Below are 22982 nucleotides of genomic sequence, written 5' to 3'. Positions count from 1 at the left end.
TCGCAATATTCCGTCCTCGTGCCAGCCGGAATAATTCGGATATCCCGAGATTCTGCCGCCTTTGGGGGCCCCTCTGAAAGGAATGAGGGGTTTGTCTTTATAAACCACTCTGCTGGTAGATAAAACTAGCGCTGGGAGATAGACAGGGGGAAGGATTGCACTGATTGACGAATGGAATGAGAGGGATTTGTCTTTACAGATGTACTGTAGGTCTGCTGATAAATAAAATTGGATCCTGAGAGATGAAAGAAACAATGGGAAGAACCATCAATTCCACAGGAATTTGGCACAAGGAAAAGGGGGGATATACATTAGAAGGGGGGCTGTGTTAGGCTATTTGGGAAGTCTGAGCCTCTCAAGCACCTCGGGCAATGGGGAAAGAGACAGGGATATGAGGCCAGGAAATTGGGGTAAAAAGGAAGCTGTGTTCTCCAAAAATTTGACAGACCCCAGGGGAAATGCCCCATGGCCTCTCTCTTTATTCAAATAAAGTTACAGAACTGCTCTGTCTCCTCTTTCGACATGAACCTCTGGTGTTTGTGGACTGATTTTCCTGGCACCTCCAACCCCAAACTTTCTATGATCCCATTAAACCATGTCACTCCGATCCTCTGCAGTGACACTGGGGGCCAGTTTGCACTTCTGCAGTACATCAATTCTGTCACTTCACATTCCTGTGTGAACCGTCCCAGGGGACACAGAATGAGCCACCCTGGCCACACTCAGGTGAGAAAGGCCCGGCCAAGGGGAGCAATACAAACCTCCCATACTCACGGCCTCTCCAGGATACAAACTGTGCAGTTTTTAACTTATTTGCTTTCTTTACTACAGAAAGCAGTACTGAAACTTCATTTCTTTGGAGTGAAAAAAAAAATAGAAAAATATTACAACTGAAAGCAATCAGGGCTAAACTTACAAACTGTTTATTTAAAAACCCTTGGAGTAGATATAAAGGAGCTCCTCCTGCTCAAACCCCATCCTACCCATCTGAAACCCCACAGCAATGCCCCATATTTACACCATCAATGTGTACAACAAGCACCTTTGTGTACAGTCCGTACACAGCAGGGACAAACAGGTGAGACCACAAACACCCAGGTGAATCAGTAAAATGTGGGACACACACACTGAACATAAAGCAACATGGAGGAGACACCAAAGACTCTGCAACTCCCAGGGAGCGGGACTGGTGCTTCTCTCCCTAAACACTGACTTATTCACTGTGTTAAACAAGGGGCTTGGGAAAGTTTTTATAAAAAGAGAACTTAAATAGTGCAAACTGGTTAAAACATGTCACCCTATCAAAGGTGTTTCTGTCTGACACAAACCCTGGTGTGGGGTCAGAAATAAGGGCTCCAGCTTTCAACCCAGACACTCCACATCCAGGACAGTTTCAGCATCATGTGTGGGAACAGGAAACTTGGGTCACAGTCTCATCACCTGAAATTCCAGGAGTTGTTTAACTTCTGTTTCACATTCCCTTGTGATTTCCAGGCAGAATTCCAGTGAAATGCCCATCCCTCAATCACCGTGAGGCAAATTAAATACCAAAAACATACAAATACAAGAGGGTCTTTCTGACGTTTCTGCCATTTTAGCAGTGATCTGGGTAAATTCTCCTGTCAGAACTCCCAGGAGGCAGAGAAATTTGGCAAACTACGGAACAGGATGTGCATCAGGTACTCTCTAACTAACCTTTTAGTCTGTAGCATTTTCAAAGGGCTATAACAAAACAAGCTGTAAAAATAATTTTCCAGATGCTGTCCGTGTTTGACATGGTTTGCTAGAAGAGTCTGGCAACATCTTGTGGAGGGTTTCCAGCACCAGAGCTTTCATGTCCAGGTGCTCTTCGGCTTCTTGGGAGAAAAATAAAATAGAAGTAAAGCTGTATTTCCTGATATGCAAAACTATCAAAGATGAATAACGAGCAAAGCCCCCAAAAACAAACTATGGGAACAGACCAGCAACAGAGAAATGACTTTAAGGCAACAAGAGGCATCAGTGCTGCAATGCTCCGTGTTCACATCCCAGTCCCGTTCAACTGGAAGGAGTTTCTCTCCTCTGCCTCTCCCAAACTTCTTCCTCATCTGTTAACTGTCAGACTCTTCCTCCTTCTCCTCATCCTCATCATCGTCCTTTGCATTGGCCTCAGATTTATCTGAGGATTCATGGAGCAGGACATACTCCCTGCTGCTGAAGCCGAACTTGAGCACGTCCTTCTCCTTCAGTTCGTAGTAGCGCTGGGGCTCGATGCGCTGGTTGTTGAGGAAGGTGCCGTTCCCCGAGCCCAGGTCGATGATGTATGGCCTCACCCTGCGGCCCACGGTGCCGTCAGCTCGGGTGTACTCCACCAGCCTGGAAAACAAAAGCACTGCCTGAACTACCAGAGAGACAGGAAACATGCTCCAAAAGCAGGTGAGACACAAATTGTGCTCCGTGAGCAGGTGGGTTTGTGGAGTGAACGCTCATCCCTCACAAGACTGGAACAGCCCAATGAGATCAACAAGAACCTCTGAGACAGAGCAGATTCTGAGAGGCTGCATCATTCCCTAAACCTCTGGGGATGTAACATAGCAACTCCTGCACTGGGACAGATGTTCTCCAAGAGAATACTGCTGGCAGCAGCAGCAGGAGCCCACTCTGCATCAGAGCACAGCTGCCATCAGTGTGAGACAGTAAACCAACAAACCTCTCCTTGAAAGGCTTTTACTGTCCATCACACCTGGTGGGTTATTCCCAGCCTGGACTCATACCCCATGCTGTGTCTAACCCCACTATGCGATTTCTCTACTCCCAGCTAAATGACAGGAATTTCAGCTACATTTGCCCACTGCTGGGATGATCTGCAGCAGTCACAATAAATTCCATTTCTAACATGCCCACAGCGAACTCGCCGCACATTCCAAGGCGTTTGCTTTGTGCGCTGCCTTCCTCCCAAAGCTGCTCAGGCTGCTCACCGGTACTGGAAGACGGCGTGCTGCTTGGAGCAGGAGGGGTGGTCGATGGGGATGTCGGCAATGCGGCGGTGCCGGCCCAGCAGGTAGGCACTCTGCCTGTGGATGTACATCACGGGCAGGAACTCGTCGTTCTTGAAGGGATACAGGCGCCAGCGCGTCTTGGGGATGCGCGCCTCGGGGGGCTCGCTGTACTTGATCACCACACCCCGGAAAGTGTTGGTGTCCTCCAGCAGCGCCCCCGACAGCTCGAAGCTTGGCTTCTCCTTGTTTGCAGCGGCTTTTTCTTTGGGTTTGCTCTCTGGCTGCCAGAGCTCTGCGTTCTGGTCGCCGCCACCCTCGGTGCCCTGCCGGTGTTCTCGCCTCCTCTCGTTGTAGAACTCCCTCTCTGCCTGCTGCTCCCGCAGGTTCTGCACGTCCCGCTCGTGGCCGCGTGCTCCCAGCCTGTCACTGGGGTTCTTCTTTCTGTCTGAGTGGTCCTTGTGTCTGTCCCGGTCACTGCTCCTGTCCCGGTCACCGCTCCTGTCCCGCCGGTGCTCCTGCTCTGATGGGTGCCTCTGCTTCCGCTCCTCATTCCCCCTGCGACAGTGATCATCTCGCTCCTGGAAGGGACAATCAGAATGAAAGAGCAGCCCATCTACCTTGGCCTTTCAGAAAATCCCAGTCCTACACACTGGGAAAACACATACTGGGATGTGTGTGTGCAGCTCTGACACAATGTGGAACAGATTTCCTTGCCAAACTGCTTGGGTTCCCACAAATTGCATCAAATAAAGCACCAGGAACAGGCAGGGTAACCTGCTCTGAGAAAAGGAGGCAGCTCCCAGGGATGCCTGTGCTGTAGCACAGGCTGGGCTCGAACAGGAGCTCCAGTCACTGGTGGCACAGCCTGAGCTGGGCAGCAGGAGCTCCTGGCTCGCCCAGATCCTCCCTCTGCTCATGGGGCACGATGCAGGGCCCAGTCTGAAGCGACAAGTGAAGAGGCGCCTTGTGTATCCGGCCCGGCCGAGTGTCCGGGAGCCGCAGGGCGCCGCTGTACCGAGAGCACCACTCACCTGCTTCACCCTCACGGCGCCGTGGTGCGGGCTGTGGCTGCGGCTCCTCCTGCTTCGCGGCGAGCGGCTCCTCCGCCCGGACCGGCTCCTCCGCCGGGGCGACCTGCGGAACAACGGGAGGGGTTGAGCGGCGGGGCCAGGCCGAGCGCGGTGCCGAGCTGCCGGGCCTCCCTACCTGCTACCGCGGCTGCCCGCGCGCGGGCCTGCCGGGCCCCGCCGCTCCTCGCCCGGCGGCGACGGACTGCGCCGAGGGCTTCGCCGCTCGGCCTTCACCGCCGCCTCCCGCCGCCGCCGCCGCTCTCGCCGCCGCTCCTCCGCCGCCTCCATGGCGCCCGTCCCGACGGGAAGTGCCGCCACTTCCGGCCCGGCAGCGCTTCCGCCCGCCGCCGCTTCCGCCCGGGCGTTGCTGCGCCTGCGCGGGGCCGCGCGCGGCGGCGGCGGTGCTGTCGCCATGGTGACGGGGCCGCGGCCGCCATGGCGGCGCCGCCGGAGTCGCTGCTGCGGTACTGCACCCCCGTGCTGGTGTCCCGGCGAGGAGACAGGGCCTCGGCGGGGGTGAGCGGGACGGGGGGCACGCAGGGGGATACGCGCGCCGGGGGCCGAGGCTACCGCGGTCCCCTGCCCGCTCTTACGGCGCCCGTCCTCCTCTTTTGTTCCCGCAGAGTCAGCCGCTGAAGGGGACGCTCCCGCTAACCCCCGGCAGCATCCCCTCCTCGCAGCAGCCGCAGGAGCTCCTGAACGCCATCCTGCCGCCGCGGTGAGCGGGGCCGGGCCGGGGCCGGCAGCGCCCGGCGGGCGCCCGGTGACTCCGGTAACGGCCGGTGCTTCTCTGGCAGGGAGTGGGAGGAGGCGCAGAAGCTCTGGGTGCAGGAGGTGTCCACCGCGCCCAGCACCCGTCGGGACGTCGTGCAGCTGCAGGAACAGCTGGACCGGCAGCTGCAGCAGCGGCAGGCCCGGGAGACCGGGCTGTGCCCCGTGCGCCGGGAGCTCTACACGCAGTGCTTCGGTCAGTGCCCGCCGTGCCCAGCACCGCTCAGGCGACAGGCTGGCAGGACAGGCCTGCACGTGAAACACACCTTTAAATCCTCTTGGTTATCCTCTGAGTTGCGCTTAAACCAAGTTTATTTAAAGTAACTCAAAGCCGTGTGGATCTCACACGCTCTGGTGATGGAGCGCTGGTCTCCCAAAGGCGAGGGGTAGCCACGGCAGAGCCTCTGAAGGTTCCCCCGTAACTGCAGCAAGTCATTACACGTTTTTAAGTGTTTGCTGTTAGGGCTTTAGAGGATTGGCATCACTGGCATTACCTGAAGGGCTGCACCACCACTCTGCTTTTACCTGCTGCAGTATAACAAAAATCAATTATCACTGTCTCTTGTACATGTCATGTTCTAAATGTGGGCCCATTTACAAAAAAAGCTCCCCATTTACCTTTCCAGGACCCTCTTTCTTCCCCCAGAACTCTCTTTACCCTTCTGTATCAAAGCTAAAGCTTAAGGCATCACTTCCAGGACTTCATTTTCTTCCCCTCAGGGCCCCATTTACCCTTCCAGGACCCCGTTTATTCTCAGATGACCCTCTTTACTCTTCCAGGACCCCATTTACACTTTAGGACCCCACCGACCCTTCAGGGACACATTTATCCTTCCAGGACCCTATTTTATACTGTAATGTAATAAGGACAATTATTATGTGTCCCTGTTTTTGTGATGCAAGGAATGGGTGAGAGGAGCAGTGTCCAGTACTCCCAGATAAAGGCACTGTAGCCTCTGTTTGTTCTCTGCAGACAAATCAGTTATTATTACCATCTCTAGTACATGTCATGTCCTAAATATAGGCCCATTTACCCCAAAAGCCTGCATTTACCTTTCCAGGAGCCTCTTTATTCCCTCAGGATAAGGGAATACCCTTCCAGGATTTCATTTTCCCCCCAGAGCCCCATCTACCCATCCAAGACCCCCTTTATTCTCTGAAAACCATCTTTACTCTTCCACAACTCCATTAACACCTCAGGACCCCACCAGCCACATTTACCCTATTTCACCCCACACAAAAGGTTCGATTATTGCGCGTCCCCGGTGCTGCGGCGCAGGGAACGGGCAAGAGGATCAGTTGTTGCAGCCTCTGTTGCTCCTCCGCAGACGAGCTGATCCGGCAGACCACGGTGAGCTGCGCGGAGCGGGGGCTGCTGCTGCTGCGGGTGCGGGACGAGCTGCAGCTGACGCTGGCTGCCTACCAGGCGCTGTACGAGAGCAGCGTGGCCTTCGGCGTGCGCAAGGCGCTGCAGGCTGAGCAGGGCAAGGCCCACTTGGAGGAAAGGGTGAGTGGGGTCGTTCACCCTGTGACGGAGCTTTCTGCGCGTGAAAACAGCAAATTTTATAGCCTTCAACTCATTGTTTCCATTTCCACGGGATGGCAGCAAAGACCATCAAAATACTCAGCTCGCTGTCCTCGGGCTTAGCTGCGCTTCTGAAGCTTGTTCTACACGTTTAAAGACTGTGCCACACACCAATTTGTCCTGATGCCTTAAATTTTAGCTCTCATATTTTTCAGATTCTGTACTGCATTAGGATGTAACTCTGAACTTCATATAAAGTGTTAGCAAGCTCACCGTTTAGTTAGACAAAATCCTTTTCCAGCCTGAGAACCAAGGACACCGTTGCAGCTTCAGGCCCAAAAAATTCAAACAGTGAATTGAGGAGAGCAAACTGGGAGGATGGGACTTAATAACCTTAATCTATAATTGGATAATTAACCCAAATATGTAAATGGACCAAAACTTTTAAGTGTGCAAATTTGTGATCTGTGGTGCATCTTGGGTGTAGCCTCAGCCAGGCTCTTGTACTTCCCACGGTGTATCCTTTGAAGGCTTTTTAACAAATCCCTTTTTATTTTATGTTTTATTCCTTTAACTCTGTCTAGCCTCCATTCTAGGTAGCCTCACAAGGCATCAATCCTATTTTAACTGAAAACTGACTATTCGCTAACAAAACTTGAGACATCCATACTTTTTTCCAAGATTGCAGAGCTGGAAGAGGAAAAGAAGGAGCTGGAAAAACAAGTGAGTGAAGAGAAAGCGAAATGTGAAGCTATTGAAAAGCAAGAAACTGAGCGGCGAGAAATAGAAGAGAAGAAACACAGTGAAGAGGTTCTGTTCCTCAAACGGACAAACCAGCAGCTGAAGGTCAGTAAAAATCCAGAATTCCAAATACTAGTGGTAAAATTCTCATTAAAACCATTAAAGCCCTAGTAACACAACACACCATTCAACATTAAATATTACTCAAGAACAACTGTGCAGGGACTGGATAATTATTTGTGCATGTGGCTTTGGGGAGAACAGAAGTTCTGCTCCATACTTTGTTTTTAAAAGGAAAAAAACCCCACATCTTTTGAGTGAGGAAAGAATGTCACCCTGAACAGCATCAAATGTTTCTGGCTACAGCTAAAAACATTTCCCTTAGAGCAAGCTGCTTTTCCTGCAGATCCTACTTTTTAACTCATATTTGAGGGTGTGCTGGAATGTTTTAGGGCACAAAATCTTAAGTCAGATGTGTGTTGCCCCTGAATCTGTTTCCTCCTTGAAGTACTCGTGCTTGTGTGCCACTGCTGTGGGTTATTGTGGTGGCTGCTCCCATCCATCCACTAACTGGCATCATATTGTCCCAGTAATCACAAAACTTGCTGTTCCCAGCTACTCTTGTCCCAGAGTCAGTTTGTGTTCCAAATGCTGGAGAGCCAAATACTTAATTTAGTTCACACAGTCCAGCCTGAAATCAGAGAATTCAGACCACTGTTTCAACAACTTTTATTTAATTTCCCCCTTGATGCTTCACATTCTAAACTGAGTCCCTCATCGTACAGAGCCAAGGCCAGCTCTGTTCTCCTCAGAATGCAACAAGTGTGCATGCCAGAAATGACAAACTAATTTATAAAACATGTAGGAATGGAATTGCTGGGGAACAAACCTGGCCTGGCTCTCCTGGCAGCAGGCGCAGTGTCCCTCAGCTCCTTGCTGTGAACATCCTACAGAAAATTTAGCCCTTCACAGCACTGAAGGTTTATTTTTTAGGTTAGGGAATCTAATTTGTCTCACTGTCTCGTTTGTTTTTCAGGCCCAACTTGAATGCATCATTGCAGCAAAGAATTAATTGTTTTGTTGTCCTCAAGGCAGGCTCAGAAGAGCTGTCAGAGCAAGAAGCTTGCAATTAGTGACAAATATTTGTCTTCCTAAAACGATCTTGAGTTTTCACTTACCAGTAACAGCAGGCAGTATAACTGTGTTCTTTCTTTCTCTCTTGACAAGTTGAAATTCAAGAGCTTCATTAATTACCACTCCCTCCTTCAGAGCCATCTCAGCAGTCAGCTCTTTGAACAGTGAACTTGTCTGGGACTTGCCTGTTGGTAACGTGCTAATGACCTTCAAAGCAATAACTAATAAACATTTTCAAATGTAAACATCTCCCTGACATTATTAATTTGAAAATGTTGTAGAAGATTCAGAACCAATAGAAAAGTGCCTACAAGGAACATAAGTCACGTGCACTAAGAAAGAAATGGCAGCTCACTCTCGGACAGGTGTTGTGGGGGCATTTCCTTGAGTACCTGCAGGCTGGTGTCACCTGTACATGGAAATCCCTTGTCAGAACCATCAGCAGTAACTGAGTACAGGTGACACCAAAGCTCTGAGTGTGATTGTTCCTAGTGAAATTGAAGGGGCACGATGGCAGTCATGGATTCACTTCTTAATGGAAGCAAATGAAGTCCCTGCTTGAGGTACCTCTGTGAGCAGCTGGTTACACAGCAAGTGAACATGGCAAAGAGAATTCCCTGTAGTCATGTGAAAAACCCCATAAAGCCAGTTTCCAGAAAAAAACCCACCCAAACCCCATCACTGAGCAACACTGGAAGAGCTGTTTGGCTACTGCAGTGTTTGCTGGCCTGGGACGGCGATGTGGAAATACCATCAGCTCCAACTGCACAAAGAACTTTCAGATGATGCAGAAACAAAGAGAGAGATGCTGCTCCTGGGGCCAGGACAGACCAGTCACACTGGGCTTTGAACAGGAACCGCAAGTTTTATAGTAAAAAAAGCCGCCTCATACTAGAGCTGTTTTATGTAAAATTTAATAGAATAAGCAGCTATTGCTTATGTTTGTATTTTTTGTGCTTTGATCTTTGTCCCTCCAAGCCAGTTTTTTTCTTGTTCTTATTCTTATTTTTCACGTTGTGAGTTTCATAATACCGGACTCCAACTTTCTTGGAGCGCTGCTGCCTCTCGGCTCGTCTCCTCTGCAAACACAAAACACATTAGCAAACCCCCAGCATCCAGAGCCTCGGTGTCTGCAACTCTCCAATGGTGTTCACTCTGCATTCCACACAAGTTAAGTAAAATAAATAATTTCAAGCAAAATGTTACTGATGTGACTCTAAAAGGAACCCACGTCCCTGCTCTTAGGAGAGTTAATCTTCAGTCTTTACAGAAGTAGCCAGCAAGAAACAAGATTCAATCTGGCGTGCATAGTCAGGTAAGAGAGGGGTGACAGAAATTGTCACAGAACATTCACAACAGAATTCAGTTTTCATTCCCCTTTTGTTCGTGCCCAAAGTCTCAAAGCTCTTTTGTGACAAAAGGCTCTTTAGTGGTATCACCAAGGGTAAAAAAGCCAGCTTATTTCCCTTCTTACTTGTATACAGGAAAGCACACTTACTTCTTTGGATGTGAGTTTCTTACAAGGCTGTTTACCCAACTGGTCATCATCATCATCATCTTTCTCTTCTTCTCTCCTCTTTCTTTTCTTCTCTGTGCTGCCTGCAAACAGCAGAGATCATGCACTTGTTACCTTCTAGAACACTCCTATGTTTGAAGAACTTCAGGCTGAGGTCACCGTCTCAACTCCTTGAGCAACACATTCCCTTTGTATTTAAGAGCTTCTACCAAAACATGAATGTTCCTCACAAGAGAATCACAGCTATTACTGTGCAAACTGCTCTTGAGAAGCAGGTTACTCCAGCCCCATTCAAGTCCAGGAGAATTCCACAGTCCTGTCAGGACAGGGCTCTCCCACCTGATTGTGCCTGTAGTCAAACTGACTACAACAACTGAAGCCACATAGAAACCTATAGCCTGAAGTATCTCTGCTTTTATAACATCCCAAACCCTGTCCACTCCTTCCTACAACACCCCAGGGAAGGGGAGCTGCTCTGGCCCGGAGCCCAGGCTGTTGGAACTCAACATTTGCCTTCACTGTATCTTCCCTCACTAAGAGGGACATCTCCCATCACACAGACAGCTGTTTTATAGGAAGGCTACACCAGGTTACCAGCAGCCCTTGGGTCACCTAAAGGGAGATTTAAGCAGTTTTAGGGGAAAAGAACTTGCATGCAGGATCCAGTGGATGCTTCTCCCCTTAATACCATTTTTTCCTCTGGCTCATAGGATTTCCAAATGTAGATTAAGAACATCTACTAATCTTGTTTTACCTCTGTCTTCATTTTCTTTGGGTTCTTCAGCCTTCTGCACAGATTTTGCAAACACTTTGTCACTCAGTCCCTTGGGGATTCTATGGAAGATAAAACCAGCAATAAAAGATTATTGTTACACAAACAGTGACCACCTCTGAGAAGCCATCAGACTCCAGCAGATCCCAGTCCCCTGTCAGCATCAAAGCCAGTCTTTGCACCAGAATATTGCAATACCCTTGTTGCTGGAGTTACTGTGTTTGTGTGCTATATGAGAGTGAAAATGTAGCACTTAAACCTTGAAATTTCAATCCTCACAAGGCTGGTGGGTGAGCTTTGCTAAAACTGGGCCTGCTGTATGGGCTAGGATTTACTGCACATGCACGAAGACCCAGGCATATCCAGCCTTGGTATCACTCAACGTCAAGGAGAGATCCAAGGATGCAGTATTGCTACCCAGAAAACCAAGATAATGGTAACTGATCCATAGTTTAAGAGGCAGCTTTCCAAAAGTGAGAACATTTTTAATTTACTGGTAAATAGCAGTTCTTGGAATAATCTTTCAAAAACAAACTGCTACTTCACCCAATTTCCATCCCTTAGCTAAGCCAGATAAGCTGTGGCAACTTGTGTGTGGCAGCACGGGGGGACTTGTTAAGCAAGTCAGAAATGGAGTCAACCTACAGCAGAGCCTCATCAACCCTTCTGCCCCCTGCAGTGTATTGGAGAGATTCAGGTACCTTATTGCTGAGAATCTCTTGGCCTTGGCTTTATCCAAAAATTTTTTATATTTTGCAATCTTGTCCTCCAAAGCTTTAAGAACTGCTTTAGAGCTCTCCTGAGCACCTGGTGCAGCCTGCAACTCCTCCTCTCCCAGATCCTGATGTTGGTCATTCTCTTTCTCCTCCTCCTCCTCCTGCTCCTCCTCTCCAGAGGAATCATTGTCTGTGTCATCAAAACCTGGCACATCCACAGGAACCAGGTCTTCTTCTGAGAACTGAGGTGCCACGTTAATCCTGCCGAAGTTCTGCCGAACGTGGGACATGAGCTGCCTGATTTCAGTGTTTGTGTTGTTCCCCTCCTCTTCTGCTGGCTCCACACCTGATGCTACCAACTCAGAGACTTTCTCCTCAGTATTATCTTGGCTGGATGTCACAGACACTTCCAACACAGGAGGCTGCAAGAAAGAGCAGGATATTTTATCCTCAAAGTCTGTCCCACCATCTCCAAGGAACAATTTCCATTTTCTCTCTTTGGAAAAAGCTTAAGATGACAACATGATTACTGACATTTCTGGCAGTCAATGACTCAGATGTCTCTGTAAAGAGAGCTGCTACCTGGCCCTCACCAAATTCAGGTGTCACCTGAAGGACCATGCTTGGGCAGAGCCCAGGACATGCACTGGCCAAGCCTCACAATGCTCTGGGAAAAGCAACAGTGAATACCATTAGGAAAATCAAGTATGTGGGAAGAGGAGGCACAAGCCTCACATTCTTACCTGGGGCCCTGGCTGACCTGGTTCTGCATTCGGTGGCTTCACAAAGAAAGGGATTCTGCCCCTCTGCCAGTCATTGAGAACCATCTTGCTCACAGTCTGCAAGTCAGGCTCACCACCCTGATTAAAAACAGGAACAGTTTATATCCATATTTTCAGGGCATACAGCCCTCCTGTGCCCTGTGAGCTATTTCCCATGCTCAGAACAGGCCACACGCTCTTCCACCATGCAAATACAGGAAGCTGTTGCACCTTTAGCAGTTTTCCAGTCCTAGCAGCAAGTTTCTCAAGGAAGTCTTCTGTATCTGTCCAGGAGTCAATTTTGTATGTCTTTCTGATGTACTCTGCTTTGGCTCTTTCCAGCACAGCACCGATATGGTCTTCGGGGCTCTTAATCTTTTCAACTTGAACCTGAAAAAGCACAGCAGAGGATCAAACCCTCTGAGACCATCACAGTGAACAAGCAAAGCCTTCCAGCATCCAATGCAGACACATACCACTCCCTTCAGCACAATGTCTGTCTCTGAGTCTCCTGATGGATAAACCACCCCAGGGCAGTCGATAAGAAAAATCCGCCGCATCAAGGTGATGTATTGCCACACCTGGAAGAGATCACCAGTTCCCCATCAGCACCTTCCACACAGTCCCTGTTTCATTTTTGAAGACCAGAAGTCAGAGAAACAGAGCCTAACCCATCATTTGGACCAGGAGAGCATGGATAGGGAGGAAGGGCACCTGAGCATTCCCATCACAGCCCTGCAGTACGGCAGAGTGGGAATTTGGGAACGCTGCCAGAGCAGTGCCTCAGAGCAGGGACTGTCCCTTGGCCCCTCCTCAGGGTCACACAACCTGTGCAGGTCAGTGCAAAACTTGACAAGGTCATTAGGCTGATTTCACGTGAATTCTTCCTGCAATCACATTTGTATCTTTAACACAGAGATGTTCCTACCTTTGTTTCCCCTGCAATGGGGGCCACACTGCAGACCTTCTTGGACCGTAGGGTATTGATCACTGAGCTCTTGCCAACATTGGGGTAACCAATGAATCCCACACTGATCTGCTTCTTGTCAGAGTGTAACTGGTAAGAAATAACATGTGCTTTCACATCTTGGAGTGAGGGACAGAATTACCACTGCAGTCCTGAAGCCCCAATGCTAACAAAGCAAAAGACCACACACAGTAACCCCCCAAACCAACCACAGATCCCCAAAATTGTTTTGTACCTTTCCAAACTGTCTGAGGAGCTGTATGAAAGCACCTTTGCCAAACGGGTTGGTGAGGCTGGCATGGAAAGCGAGTGTTGGATACTCCTGGGAAAGGACAGCAACCCAGCGCTTCTGGAGAGGCAAAAGGGTCTAAGTTAGAGACCCAAGGCTGGAGAGTGACACTCTGTGTTCAGAGAGGAGGACACAGCATCTGCACTGGGCTCACAAATGCAACTGGCCATGAACATTGCTAGGGAAGAACCTTTGAAGCACTTCCCCAACCCAACAGCTAAAAGCACTGAGTATTGTTTGTATAAAAGACAAACCATTTCCCAAAAACGCCTTCACTGCTAGCTAAAACTCATTAGTTTAATGACATAAAGCAAACCAGCTGGGGTGGATATGGATCCTAGGCAGACTAACATTTAGCGCACTCTGGAGACAACAGCTGAACTGTTAAATCCAGACAGAGGAAGTAGGGAATTTGTGGCTGGCGTGTGTTGCTCAACTTGGCCAAACTTGGACAGATTTACATGGTAATTGTTACTTTTACTGCAGGCAAGCAGAGAACTCCCAGCGCCCCAGCTGCAGTACGGCCTTCCAGACCAGCATGGGGACTGGCACTGAGCTGCAGCACAGCTGCAACAGGAACAAAGAAGGTCCACAGAATAACAGGCAGGACTGTGCTTACAGTGGCCCAGGTAGGAATGAGATCACATTTGTTCAGGACAAAAATGAGATGTTTCCAGTGCTTCTCCTTTTTAAGGTAGGATTCCACATGAGGGGAGCGAGTGCCTATGGGATCCCGGGCATCAAGAACTTGAACAACAACATCTGATGAGTCAATCACCTGAAAAATAAAAAAAATCACACAGAAGTAAAGGATTTTGCAGTAAGCAAAATATACCTCCCAAATGAAACTAGTCATATTTGAAACTACATCATGAATTTAAAAACCTTGTATCCCTCACAAACTGCTACTTCCCCACAGACTGGTGAAGTTCAGACTAACATCCATTGATGCTCTACTCTTTCCTCTTCTTAATCCCCTCCAAATTCAGCCTGGACAGCTGAATGACTTTTACCTGTTCTTATGCACCAGGGAAAGAAAACACTACATCCAAATGGGAAAACTATAGTGCTGCAGCACACAAACCCCCATTGTTTGTCATCCATTCAGCAACAACTCCCTTCTGCCATTTCTTAATGGATCAGGGTATAAAAGATGTTTTCTGGACCAATATGAAACACACAACCAAGCAGGAACCTGCTGTTAGTCCACGAAGCAACTACAGCAGGGAGCTGTCATTTTACGTCTTGCTTCAAGCCAAGTGAATTTGTTTCACAGCTTTTTCCTGCAGTTTTGGCAGCCTCTTACTGAAATCTGTTTTGCTCAACCATTCCCAGTGCTTTTAGATCCAAATGAAAGGTTTTTAAGCTGCATTCAGAAATTCAGAGCAGAAAGTCAAGCAATTTTATACCTGAGTCACTGAGAGCACACAAACTGCTCATGCCACCCCAATTCACTCAGTCTCCATTTCTCTGGCAGCCATAGTGGCTCATGAAGAATTGAGGGTCAGAGCTCTCCCAAGAAGATCCCATCTACATGCCAGATGAGTTTAGTCTAAAGAAACTTAAGGAAACATGATTCTTTTACTTGTGAAGACCCAGGAATCCAAGAGAAACTTACACCCTCACTCTGCCAGTCCTCTTCTAGATCATGTATTTTAAGAATGTTTATTCCTGTAGGACAAGAGCTCAAGAATCAAGCTCAGTCAGGCAGAGATTTGGGAATCAAAATGTACTTTTTTTGAGTTTTTTTCATTGTTGCTGTACAGGATTTCAATGCTGTGCTGAAGCCCCTAGCTGTGTAAAGGCTGACAAATGTGACTGCTGCAAATTCCAACTGCCATTTACCTTGTAGAGCTCACCCCAGATTCTTTTGGACTGTCCTTTCTTAAAGATTTCCTCTTGTGCTTCATCCCTGAAAAACATCACCAGAAAGATCAGCAACCACAGATACAGGGTCAGAATCTACTTCTTTTCTCTTAAGCCATTTACAGACAAAAGAGGGGACAAAGCCCAAGTAACAGTTGGTATTTAGCCAAAATCCCAAATTCAGCTAATCTCCTTTCCCCTCCTCCTCACACAGTAACAGCACTGATGGAGGTACCAGATACTTCTTTAAAAACAAGGCTGGCTTTGCATACATGCAAACAATGAATCATTCTTCCTTTCCAGTCACCTTACACCAGTGTCCTCTGTCACCAGATCTCGGTCCTTGCCCTGGTCATAAGACTCTGTCGAGGCCTCAGCATTCTCCACCAGAGTTTGCACATCACTTGCAGACAGAGTTGGTCTTTTCCTTTGTGATTTGGGGCCAAACGTTGTTTCAAATGTTTCTGTGTCAAGAATGTGAACTCTGGAGGTCTGAAGAAAAACAGGTTGGTAAAGAAAAACAACCCCAAGCACCATTTTTTCCCCATTTCTCGTGACACACAGGGAAGGAGCCCCAAGTTCAACACAGCCCTGGCAGCCTTTAACAAGTGACAGGCACTTCCCTAACAATGTTTGAGTTTTCCAGCTCAGCCTTGAGAAACACAAGAGTGGATATTTAATAAGCAACAAAACATTCTGCACTTGCCAACGAACCACGCTTCAGTTCTTCCACCATAAATGGTGTCAAATGCAATTACAAGCACTGTGATGAAAATTCAGCTGCTATCTTTGATCATTTCTTGTTTTTCTAACAAGAGCACAAATCTCGCCAAAGTCTCAGATTTTTGTCAGGGATAATTACAATCAAAACTGTAGATTTTCAAGCTTGCAATGAAAGCCAGCTTGTCTTGGAACAGCAAACAATCCATCACTGAAAGCAGCTATTTGTTTTTGTAATGCATGTTTTAACACAATTTTTCCCTAATTTAAATAACGTTCTTATGACATGAACTTAGAAAGTTCCCATAATACAAAATAGCTACCAATAGTCCAAAATAATGGTTTAGACACTGTGAAAAAAAATGGCAATAACTAAAACTTGATGTATTAGAAATGAAGGTGCAATGAAGAATTTCTGATACAGGATAAATCGCACGTATTTGAGTTCAAATTCATCACGTGAGTGTCTGCAGGGTGAAGCAGCCTCAAAGAAAGGCCCAGGAGCTGTTAGAGGCATTAGAACATCAGCTGGCACACTGATCAGATCAGTGTATCAAAAATCAGATCACAGTATGATAGTATCATAACCTATTACAGAATCACAGAAGGCTTTGGGCTGGAAGGGTCCTTAAAGCCCATCCAGTGCCACCCCCTGTCATTAGCAGGGACACCTTCCATTATCCCAGGATGCTCTAAGCCCTGTCCAACCTGACCTTGGACACTGCCAGGGATGGGGCAGCCACAGCTTCTCTGGGCATCCTGTGCCAGGGCCTCCCCACCCTCAGATGAAAGAATTTCTGGGGTAATTTCCTATTGGAAAATGAGAATTTTTATTAAATAATGTATCTTTCTTTGCCCTCACACTTGATGCCCACAGTGATAGGAAATCAGAACCATCTTTCCCCAAGGAATCCACTACAGCTGCACCTCCCAAGTCTTCCAGAACCCAGTGTTTCCCCAGGCTGAGCAGAAGCAGCACAACTGTTGACAGGTAAATCACCGTGTGCACACACCTGCACAGCAAGTGATACCCACATGTGGTTTGATCCGGTCATAGAACAGGGACATGGGCAGCTTCTTCTGCTTCATGATCACCCTGTAAGGATCCTTCATCACAGTCTCCATCTCCTCCTGGAATTTCTGTAGGGATGATTGCTTGATCACACGAGTATTTCCTGAGTGTGAAAAACAAACATCGCACCTGGCCATTCCTGATCTAAACTGCTCCAGCTGAGGACACTAATAAAACATGACTTTTCCATCTACGAACAAAAATACAAACCCAAAGGGTTTTACTTGATACCAAGCCCAAATAGGCAGCCAATCCCTTTCTTTCCCATCATTTACAGGAAATTTTACAAACATCTCTAGGACACTTAACACATGGGCAAAGCATGGGGAACAGCCACAGGAGCCAAAATAACCACCCTTAGGGGACTGTGTGGAAAGTACAGACCCAAAGCACAGGTACAGGCAAGGGGTAACAATGATGCCTTAAGATTTTAGTTTTTATATTTTTCATCTATTTGTAACCCTGCAATTCTTTAGTGTGTAACTCCAAACTCCACACACAGTGTGAGCTGCTGCTTTCCCATTTGGGTCAGACACAGCAATTCCTCTCCAGCCCTGGCAATCAAGGACACCTCACTGCCTCAGGCCCCCAGAGATGGAAACAAAAGGGAGTTGGGGGCAGCAAACTTGGGGGAAATGACTTCATTACCTGAAGCTGGAATTGGGAGATTAACCCCAATATGCAAATGGACCAAACTTATAAAAGTGTGAAATCCATGACCCGTGGTCCATTTTGGGTGCAGCTCCTGGGGGGCTTTATCTGCCTGAAATGTTCCTCAGTAAATAGAACTGGTTTAATTTGTTTAAATTTGGTGGTTTATTTGTTTAATTTTGTCTGGCCTCTGTTTTTAGGTAGCCCAAACAAAGCATCAACCTGCAGGGGTCCCTCACCTTCCCTTTCAGCACCTTCCTACACAGCTCTTAGGCCACCATTCTGAAACAAACACCTTTCAACACACAAAGTTCAATAGTTTTGAAGCTTGCCAAGTCTGGAAGTTGGGAAAAACTCACCAAACCATTTGATATTTGGTTCCACTCTTGCAACGGTGCCTGGTGCCACAGTTGACTGATACTGCAGAGGTTTGATCACTTTGCCATGTTTGTTCCTAAGGGACAAATGAAGATATGTCAGTGCACAAAGGGCAGCAGTGACCTCTCCATTCCTTGTGTGTACCAGGCCAGAGACACAAAACGCAGAGAGACCGTTCACCTACAGCCAGTGCTGCCACACATTCCATGAGGGTGAGTTAGTCCAACCTGAGTTGCAATGATGGCACTCACAGCCCTTGGTCTCACTCCAGTCTGGCCAGACCCTCCCTGCAGCTGCTTGTGTCAGCCCACGAAGGGCTCATGGGGCTGCAAAAGGCATCGAGGAGCATTTTCTAGCAAATCCCACTATGTTCTCTCATGAAGCCTTTTAAGCAGTTCTGCCCACCAGCTCTGCAGGGCTCATCCACACAGGATTTGCAAGATGAGACACAGTTTGAATTCAGCAATATCTCAAACCCCCCTCTCCCAGTCTACTCTCTAAACAGAGGGAAATTTGGCAAAAGAAACCAAGCACACTGATGTGAAACAGGATTTTCAGAGCTGCCATGGCACAGACACGGTGGGTGCTGCTCCCCTGACAGTGATCCCTGAGTGTGGAACAGAGGAGAACAGGGGGACCCTCTGTGAAGATGCTGAGGGGAGCTGAGGCCCTTCAGGTATTTTGGGGTGAGCTTTTGATCTATACTGCTGTGGGAAATTCGGGAATTCTGTGTGTTTTGGGTCTTACGACCCATCCCCGCTGATGCACCAAGTGTTTCCCAGCTGTGTCCCTGCTATACCGCCGGACTGCTGAGAGCTCGGGAACAGGTTTGGGATCAGGCTCCCCAGCTCACGGGCTTACGGAGCACACGATGGAGCGACACCGGGCTAGTAACGAGGCATTTTATCGCCTGTCGCTGGCGGCACCGGGAACGCGGCCAGGCCACGACCCAGCCCCCCGCGGGCCGGGCCGAGCTCACCTCCGCTCCTTCTGCCGGTACATGTTGAGGCGCCGGATGGTAGCTCGGTCCCGCATGTTGTTCCCTCCCTCGCCCCCGACGCGATCTGCGGAGACAAGAGAATATCAGCTCCGCTCCGGCCCGGCCCGGCCCAGCCCGGCCCGCGGCCCCGCTCGTACCGGGGTTGGTGCTGGCGCGGGAGGGGTTGATGGAGCAGCGGCCTTTGTAGCGTGGCTTCACCATGGTGCCGGTAGGATGCCTGTGCCGGTGGCTGTGCCGGTGGAAGTGCTAGTGCTAGTGCTAGTGCTAGTGCTGGTGCTGGTGCTGGTGCCGGTGCCGGTGCCGGTGGCGGGCCAGGCCCAGAGCGCTCAGGACGGGCCGGGGACACGCGCGCGGCACTTCCGGCGCGCGGCAGCGAGTGACGCACTTCCGGGAGCCGCCGCACGGCGGCGCAGGCGCAGGCGGCATCGCCGGGCCCGGTTGCCACGGCAACGCGTGGGCTCGGCCCTGCCGGGGGTCGTGTACCCCACGTTCCCCCGTGTACCCCCCATGCTCCGTGTCTCCGCCCGTCTCCGGGGATGGCGGGAGCCCGCCCCGGAGCGCTGCGGTGTGGCCGGGTCCGGCCCGGGGCCGCGGGCTCGTTCGAAGGCTCGGCGGGGGCGCTGGCACGGGAGCCCCCATTGTTTGGGAAATGGTGTTTGTTCACAGACACATAATGGAAATAGCTCGGGAGAGCGGCAGGAACGCTCCCTGCCTCTCGCTGATGGATAGGGGCGGCCGGAGGGACGCTGGGACAGCCGGAGCGACAGCGGGGCTGCCGGAGGGACACCGGGGATGCCACAGGGCACTGCCCCAGCAGAAACTCGAGCACAGGGCAGTGCTGGTGGGTGTTTACAGGCGCACGGGGCTGTTCTTTCTGGGTTACTGGCAAAGAATTAAAAAAAATAGCAATAACAACACTGTTTTTATGTGCGTGTAAAGAATTGCATGCATGGTGCACTAACAAGTCAAATCTGTGCAAGTTCTGTGTCCAAAGCATAAGCCCACATTCATGTTACTGCCAGACTGTAATAGCAATTTGAAAGCTCCTCACCTAGGGGAAATGAACAAAGCTGAGCTGAAACAGTGTTAATTGATACCAGAGCTTGGGCTAGGGCCAAGCTCAGCACCTTGGGGAATACTTGCCCAAAACACAGCTCTGGCCCATCCTGCCTAAACACTTATTAGCAGCAGACTGTTCCCAGCCAGTGCAATGTCCTTCTGGTGCTGCTAATGCTCCTTTAAACCCAGAACAATAACAGAGCTGCTGGGATTTTGTTCTTTTAATGATTTTCAGCGTTTTGCTGTGAGGTGTAGAGTCCCTGATGTACAAGGGAGCCATGAGTCAGGCCTTGGGACATGTTTTGTAAGAATGAGTCTGGAGTTGGAGGCTGTTTGGCTTAAGCCTACACATTCTGGTTTTTCTCTTAATAGAATTATCTGTGCCTTGGGCATTGAAAAAGTACACATTGATGTGGGCATAAAAAATCAATTCCAAATTGTAGATAATTGTTTAAGCTATCAGACTCGAGGCTCATGTAGAAGAGTTTTCCCGGGACAAGTGTGTTTTCTATTAGAGTCGATATCAATCTGTCAGAAGAGCCTTTTGATTTTCAAAATTTTAGACTAAATAGTTGAGTAATACTTTTGCTCTGCTCTCCCGAACTCTTTCCTCCTTTCCCTTAAGAAAACTCCCTCTTTATTGTTATCAGGAGATCTTGGGGTGCAGCCAGAAAGTCTCCGTCTCTGTGAGAGAACAGACCCAGCCAGCTTTGGGCAGGAGGTTGTGGCAGGGAGAACTTGTCTTGAGGATGCCCCGGAGTTGAGTGCTGAATTCCCAGGCTGGAAGCATTGGTGGGAGAGCACAGGCCCCTTACTCAGCCATACCACATCTCCATTGGGGTGGGCTACAAGCCTGTCATAAGGAAAGATCCTACTGAAATGTGTGGGACCTGCATTCCAACTGGCACCTTCCTGCAGCACTTTGCTCACTCTCACATATTCCCTGACCCAAATTCCATCACTGGGGCCAGTTTATCATCAGCAGTTGGTGTTTAACTTGAAGCATCCCCAAGGCTGCAGCTGCTTATTGTGTATCTGATAACATGTGAGCCAGATATTTTACTCCACTGATGTTTTGTTGCTCTGACTCACAGCTTTTCTTTTGATATTGATGCATCCCCCCATTTCAATCTTCAGCTTTTTCTCATTCTATTACCACTGGCTGCAGCAGGACACTGTCTGTACCACAGCCAGCCAGGACAACAGGGTCACAGATGGTTCTCCATCGCCTCTGCTACATGGCCTCAGCTCCTCAGCACCACTGCCCTGACCAGGGCTGAAATGAAATAATTTTGAGTTTTATATGGCCTCATCTTTGTCAAATCCCAGTGAATGTGGTTACGTGATGCCATCAGAATGACTCATTCCCATAATTACATATGTTCTGAGGGGTTATTCCCATTGTATTATTAAAAAACAGTGATGTTGGATTTTTGGCAGGGACTGTCTTCCTCGTATGATCTACAGATTTTGTCAATTAAATGAAGGAAAAGTAGATTTCCAAGAGTTCAGAACAAGACTGGACTTGCACTCAGAGCCCTTTTTCAGTGTGGTATAGAGCTCCTCTGTTCAATTTAACAGGATAAAGCAGTATCAGCCATCTCCCCCTATTGCAGCAGCTCCCTGCAGAGCACAAGGATGCAAGTGGATTTTGTAGCTCATCTTCAAAAATCCCAGCAGAAGATATTGTAGGTAGTTTATCACCACAGCAGCTTTCCCAGCTCAGTTCCTCAGGCATGGCTTCCCAGGGATACAGCAGTCAGGAGCAGGAGGTAGGGCTCCTTGGCAAAAGGTGTGACAGCTCTTGAACAAGAAAAACAAAGCAATCCTGGATTGTTGCTTTGGATATGGAGTTCCCAAAATGGTGCCTGAAAGCAACAGGGGAACTTGGGAGGGAGGAGAAAACTGAAGTCAAGAAAAAAGGCAAAAAGGTGTAAGAGGGCCTGGAGAGCCCAGGCTGAGCTGTGCCAGCGGGGTCGAGCCCGTGGAGCGTGTGGCAGGCTCAGAGCTGGGCAGGCTGCAGAGCCCTGGGCTGCGCTCTGGAGACAGCCAGTGCCGTGGATCTGGCGTTCACCAGCACTCTGGAAGCCAGAGCAGTTAAATAGGAATGTTTTCCTGTGGTTTCATTGGAACAGTCATGAAAAATAACTCCCTTACGGACTGGGCTCCTCTGTGGCACAGGAGGGGCTGAAGTCCTGTCAGTGCCTCTAAACCAGCGCTTTACCTCAGGCTGTAAATAACAATATCTGACCTACCCAGCTGCCTTTTTCCTGTTCATCGAAAGTTCTGGAAATTCCAGCAAGCAGCTCCATCCAAAGTATGGTTTGGTATTCACTTGGGTGTGATGTATTACCATGTCTGTAAATGCCATCAGGGTGATTTATTGATAGTGACTGATTAAATACATTTTCTATATTTCTGTAATTTTAATATGGATTTTTTAAAATGTAATGCCTATCATCTCTCTCTATGAAGTCTATTGACTTCATAAAATCTGTAAATATGTATCTGAATTATCCCTTTTAGTGTTCTCAGACAATATAATCCAAACAATAGAGTTTTGGAGATAACCTGTTTCACTATTCTACTTTGTTTCCTTTAATCAAAGCTAAGATTTCTCCTGAGTGAGAAATCATTTAAACATAAACATGGGGTAAGGAGTATATACATTACCTCCACCTCTCTGAGGGTGGAAGGTCAGTGAATTACTGTGTGAGAAGTGTGTGTGCACACAGACTGATGAAAAATACAGATTTATATTACCCAGAGAGGGTTAAGAATGTGATAGAAACAACGTGTGTTTGGTGACATTCATCTGGTTTAGGTTCCAAATCTCAGCAAATAAGAGAGAAATTAAACAGTTCTAAACTCACGACTGCAAGCTGTCCATTATTCCTGGCCCTTTGTTCCCCCCATGGCATAAGATGTATTGCTCAAAAGCTGAGGAAAAGCAGTAGAAACCATCCTTCAGATTCTGAGTTAATGGAATTCTGTCC

The 22982-nt window shown here is 48.6% G+C and overlaps 3 protein-coding genes across 4 annotated transcripts; 1 reads left to right on the top strand and 2 right to left on the bottom strand.

The window, feature by feature from the left end:
- Positions 1-907: 907 nt before the first annotated feature.
- SNIP1 (Smad nuclear interacting protein 1) lies at positions 908-4351 on the bottom strand. The gene is made up of 4 exons (XM_086863828.1): positions 4185-4351; positions 4010-4112; positions 2958-3556; positions 908-2355 (listed from the first exon to the last, which is right to left on the bottom strand). The coding sequence occupies exons 1-4, from the start codon at positions 4334-4336 to the stop codon at positions 2091-2093; spliced, it is 1119 nt and encodes a 372-aa protein (XP_086719954.1). The 5' UTR covers positions 4337-4351; the 3' UTR covers positions 908-2090.
- Positions 4352-4376: 25 nt separating this feature from the next.
- On the top strand, positions 4377-9419 carry DNALI1 (dynein axonemal light intermediate chain 1). The gene is made up of 6 exons (XM_086863830.1): positions 4377-4564; positions 4672-4766; positions 4846-5015; positions 6148-6326; positions 7026-7190; positions 8122-9419. The coding sequence occupies exons 1-6, from the start codon at positions 4484-4486 to the stop codon at positions 8155-8157; spliced, it is 726 nt and encodes a 241-aa protein (XP_086719956.1). The 5' UTR covers positions 4377-4483; the 3' UTR covers positions 8158-9419.
- Positions 9118-22182, bottom strand: GNL2 (G protein nucleolar 2). 2 transcript variants are annotated; one of them, XM_086863825.1, is made up of 16 exons: positions 19065-22182; positions 18907-18991; positions 17909-18003; positions 16862-17001; positions 15414-15598; positions 15086-15152; positions 13860-14018; positions 13187-13300; positions 12913-13041; positions 12461-12565; positions 12216-12374; positions 11967-12083; positions 11209-11645; positions 10490-10569; positions 9718-9818; positions 9118-9298 (listed from the first exon to the last, which is right to left on the bottom strand). In XM_086863825.1, exons 1-16 carry the CDS (start codon positions 19126-19128, stop codon positions 9149-9151), a joined length of 2187 nt encoding a protein of 728 aa, XP_086719951.1. In that variant the 5' UTR covers positions 19129-22182; the 3' UTR covers positions 9118-9148. The 2 variants fall into 2 exon arrangements, with proteins under 2 accessions (XP_086719951.1, XP_086719953.1); XM_086863827.1 differs by lacking the exon at positions 13860-14018 and having other exon boundaries at positions 19065-19310.
- Between the last annotated feature and the right edge of the window lie 800 nt (positions 22183-22982).

Source organism: Cyanistes caeruleus, chromosome 26 (assembly GCF_971803275.1).
Source record: "Cyanistes caeruleus chromosome 26, bCyaCae1.hap1.1, whole genome shotgun sequence".
NCBI classification, from domain to species: domain Eukaryota; kingdom Metazoa; phylum Chordata; class Aves; order Passeriformes; family Paridae; genus Cyanistes; species Cyanistes caeruleus.
This window is presented reverse-complemented; position numbering and strand designations above follow the sequence as displayed.

Bases quoted from the DNA above. Each gene is read 5' to 3' on its own strand.
- SNIP1 (XM_086863828.1), bottom strand. From the start codon at position 4,336: ATGGAGGCGGCGGAGGAGCGGCGGCGAGAGCGGCGGCGGCGGCGGGAG. The intron at 3,557-4,009 runs GTGAGTGGTGCT...TGTCCCTTCCAG, and splicing joins GCGCCGTGAGGGTGAAGCAG to GAGCGAGATGATCACTGTCG. The intron at 2,356-2,957 runs GTGAGCAGCCTG...TTTGTTTTCCAG, and splicing joins CACGCCGTCTTCCAGTACCG to GCTGGTGGAGTACACCCGAG.
- DNALI1 (XM_086863830.1), top strand. From the start codon at position 4,484: ATGGCGGCGCCGCCGGAGTCGCTGCTGCGGTACTGCACCCCCGTGCTG. The intron at 4,565-4,671 runs GTGAGCGGGACG...TTGTTCCCGCAG, and splicing joins GAGACAGGGCCTCGGCGGGG to AGTCAGCCGCTGAAGGGGAC. The intron at 7,191-8,121 runs GTCAGTAAAAAT...TTTGTTTTTCAG, and splicing joins GGACAAACCAGCAGCTGAAG to GCCCAACTTGAATGCATCAT.
- GNL2 (XM_086863825.1), bottom strand. From the start codon at position 19,128: ATGGTGAAGCCACGCTACAAAGGCCGCTGCTCCATCAACCCCTCCCGC. The intron at 18,992-19,064 runs GTACGAGCGGGG...TTGTCTCCGCAG, and splicing joins CCGCGCCAGCACCAACCCCG to ATCGCGTCGGGGGCGAGGGA. The intron at 9,299-9,717 runs GTAAGTGTGCTT...TTGTGTTTGCAG, and splicing joins AGAAACTCACATCCAAAGAA to AGGAGACGAGCCGAGAGGCA.